The sequence below is a fragment of the Myotis davidii genome, unplaced genomic scaffold (assembly GCF_000327345.1).
Source record: "Myotis davidii unplaced genomic scaffold, ASM32734v1 scaffold2251, whole genome shotgun sequence".
Classification (NCBI taxonomy): Eukaryota; Metazoa; Chordata; class Mammalia; order Chiroptera; family Vespertilionidae; genus Myotis; species Myotis davidii.
In genome coordinates this window covers 44,354-47,291 of record NW_006283056.1, presented here as the reverse complement: position 1 = coordinate 47,291, position 2,938 = coordinate 44,354, and the positions used below count along the sequence as shown (strand labels likewise).

The window sequence follows — 2,938 nt, the reverse complement described above, 5'->3', positions numbered from 1 at the left end:
GAAAGAGAGAAAGAAACATCAACTTACAAAGGCCATGGTTTTGAACTGGTTAGTGCTTCTCAAGATTTCTGCTGGAAAACTGCCAAGTCCATATAAACCAGATCTGGAAGAAGAAAAAGAAGCCAGGAAACCAGATGTGTCTCGGAGCTCCCAAAATTACTTATGTTAATCTGAGCTTTTTTTTTCTTCCACTCCTGCTTCCTACCTATTTTGCACCACTACACCCATACTGATCCCATACCCACACAAACTGGAAGAGAGTTAAGGGAGTCTGAAGAAATCCAAGCCCTGAAGAAACCCAATGAACAACACTGGACTTGGTGTAGAAGACCAGATATTTCTTCAGGAATTCTGACTAGTTCGCCATCTGACAATGTGGTCCTGACATTAGATTATTCAAACATGTTCTGAGCAATTCCTCCTGCTTCTAGTACAACTTTTCAGAGCCAAGAAAGGGCCACACCAACCAAGGAGAACCTCTTTTGAGGCACCGGGATTCTGCCTGAACTTCATAAACACAAAAAATAACATCCACACAGATTGAGCCTGGCAGCTCCTGCCACTGTAAAGCTGTACTAGCCTTTCCCCAGCCAGGGAACTCACTATTCTGTTTCCCAGTTAGGACCTCTCATAGCATGACATCCTTTGCCACTCCCTCTCTTCCAGTATCTAAACTAGGAAGGAGATTCATGACAGCTGCAGTTGGTAAAAAACAAACAGGCATTGAGAACTTTGATGTGATGGATGCTTTATACACATCACTTGTTGATCCTCAGTACTGATCTGCAAATGTAGTTCTCTCCTTTCAATATAAAACTGATGCTCAGGAGTCAAATCATTTGCCCAATTTCAATTATTAGATGCAAGAGCATTGTTTTGTTTTGAATCCACATTTCTCTAACTAAAAAGCCATCTTTTTCACTTTGATTTTTGCCTCTGAAGGCTAACATTTCCACTTTATTGAGAGAAATCGAAGCAAGAACAATTAACTATAAATAGAAATAACTTTTCAAAATATACTAAACTTCACTACTAATTATGATGATATGTATTAAAGCACCCCCCCCCAAAAAAAATACCTTTTTACAGTAACTGAATTGGGAAATATAAAAGTCTGATGATGCCCCATAGCAAGGTCACGGTAGCCTGGCTGGTTTGGCTCAGTGGTTAGGGGGTTGGCCAGTGGACCAAAGGGTCATGGGTTCAATTCTTAATCAAGGGCATGTACCTTGGTTGCAGGTTCCCCAGCCCTGTTGGGGGTGCATGCAGGAGGTAAACTATCAATGTGTCTTTTTCACATCAATGTTTCTCTCTCACTCTCTCCTTCCCTCTTCTTCCCTCCCTCCCTCTCTCCTCCCTACCATATCTCTCTTCTCTCTCCCTTCCATTCTCTCTATAAATCAATAGAAAAAATATTCTTGGGTGAGGATTTTAGAAAAAATAGCAAGGTCATGGAAAAAATGGACACTAGGTTGATCCAAATTTAGAATTACATGAAACATCATTTAAACACTGTAATTCTAAATACCCTGTGAACCACAAACTCCACTGCTGGAAGTAAAGGAACGATTTGTATATGTACACATAAAAATGGTGGTGGAGTAAGTGGAAACTACACTGACACTCTCCCAGAACCAAAGTGGAAATATAACTAAAATACAGAAAAACACACCAGGAAAATCAACTGAAGACTAGCTGGAGAGAACCTGGAAAACCAAGGAGGGAATGTGGAAACCACATAGAGACTGGTAGGAAGTGCAGAGGCACAAAAGGGATGGCCTGGCTCCCACAGACAGCAACTGAAGGTCCAGAGACATATCTCATATTTGGGGGGGAGGTCTCACTGAGAACTCTGGGGTCTAAATCCCAAGCTGGGCTCCCCAGCCCAGAGTACCAGAACTGAGAAAGGTGCCTACAAAACATCTGGCTGTGAAAAACAACAGGGTTGATATTTGCCGCAAGAGACAGGTGGAAATGCAGGTGCAGGCACCCTGCTAAATGGCAAATGCACAAAAATTTCATGTGTAGCCACTCACCTTGGGCTCTGACAGAGGGAGGGCAAAGTGGACTGGAGTTCTGTGAGGAGAGTCCAGGGTTGGGGGATCTGGGGTTGGAGCTCAGAGGGCAGTGACCTGGTTTCCTATACTGAGTCATTACCTCACACTGTGGAGGACTTATTTCTTTGCAGATCTTTGCTATTCATGTTTTTTCATGGAGAGAAGGGAGTTACCCCACCCTGCTGAAAGACTCTGTGGTCTATAGCCTAAGACAAATTAAGATTCTGAGAATAACAACTGGACTGCAGGTAGAGGTGGAGCTCCAGAAGCTTTGAGTCTTTGGCAGATCTCCTTCTTGGGGGAAGGGGAGGGTAGGAAAAGCAAAGCCTGGCACACAATTTGGTCCTTTCCAAAGGCATCCAGCCCCAGCAGAGGGAGCCACAAGCTGTGGATTGCTGACAGCTCCAAACAAGGGACTCAGGGCTAGTCAGAAACAGCATCTGACATTGTCTCCTGCACTACAGATTGGGAATTATAGCAGATCTATCTAATACATAGACACAAACCCAAACGGGCAGCCAAAATGGGGAGACAAACAGACAACCCCAAATGAAAGAAGAAGAAGAGGGAGGAACCAAGATGGCGGCATAGGTTAACGCCGGAGTTTGCCGCCTCGAACAACCATTTCAAAAGTGAAACTAAAAGACGGAAGGGACATCATCCAGAACCACAGGAACGGTGGCTGAGTGGAAGTCCTACAACTAGGAGGAAAGAGTAACGCATTCGGACACTCAGAGGAGGCGCAGTGCTGAAGGCAAATTCTGAGGTGCGGAGTGCGCGGTTGGCGTTTTCAATCGGGAGGGAGTCGCAGACTCTGAGCTCCAGATCCGGGAGAGGCTTTAGGGGCACAGACTCAAACGGGAGAAGCAGGACTGTCTGGT

General features: G+C 44.7%; 1 protein-coding gene across 2 annotated transcripts in view; it reads right to left on the bottom strand.

Annotated features, from left to right (window-relative positions):
• Nucleotides 1-2,938, bottom strand: part of LOC102766281 (zinc finger protein 14 homolog) — a 41,316-nt gene that overhangs the window by 25,533 nt on the left and 12,845 nt on the right. For both annotated transcript variants that reach the window (XM_015562197.1, XM_015562202.1), the window contains exon 2: nt 28-103. In XM_015562197.1, coding sequence (XP_015417683.1) covers nt 28-36 — 9 coding nt within the window. In that variant the 5' untranslated portion in view covers nt 37-103. The remainder of the gene's footprint in view (nt 1-27; nt 104-2,938) is intronic.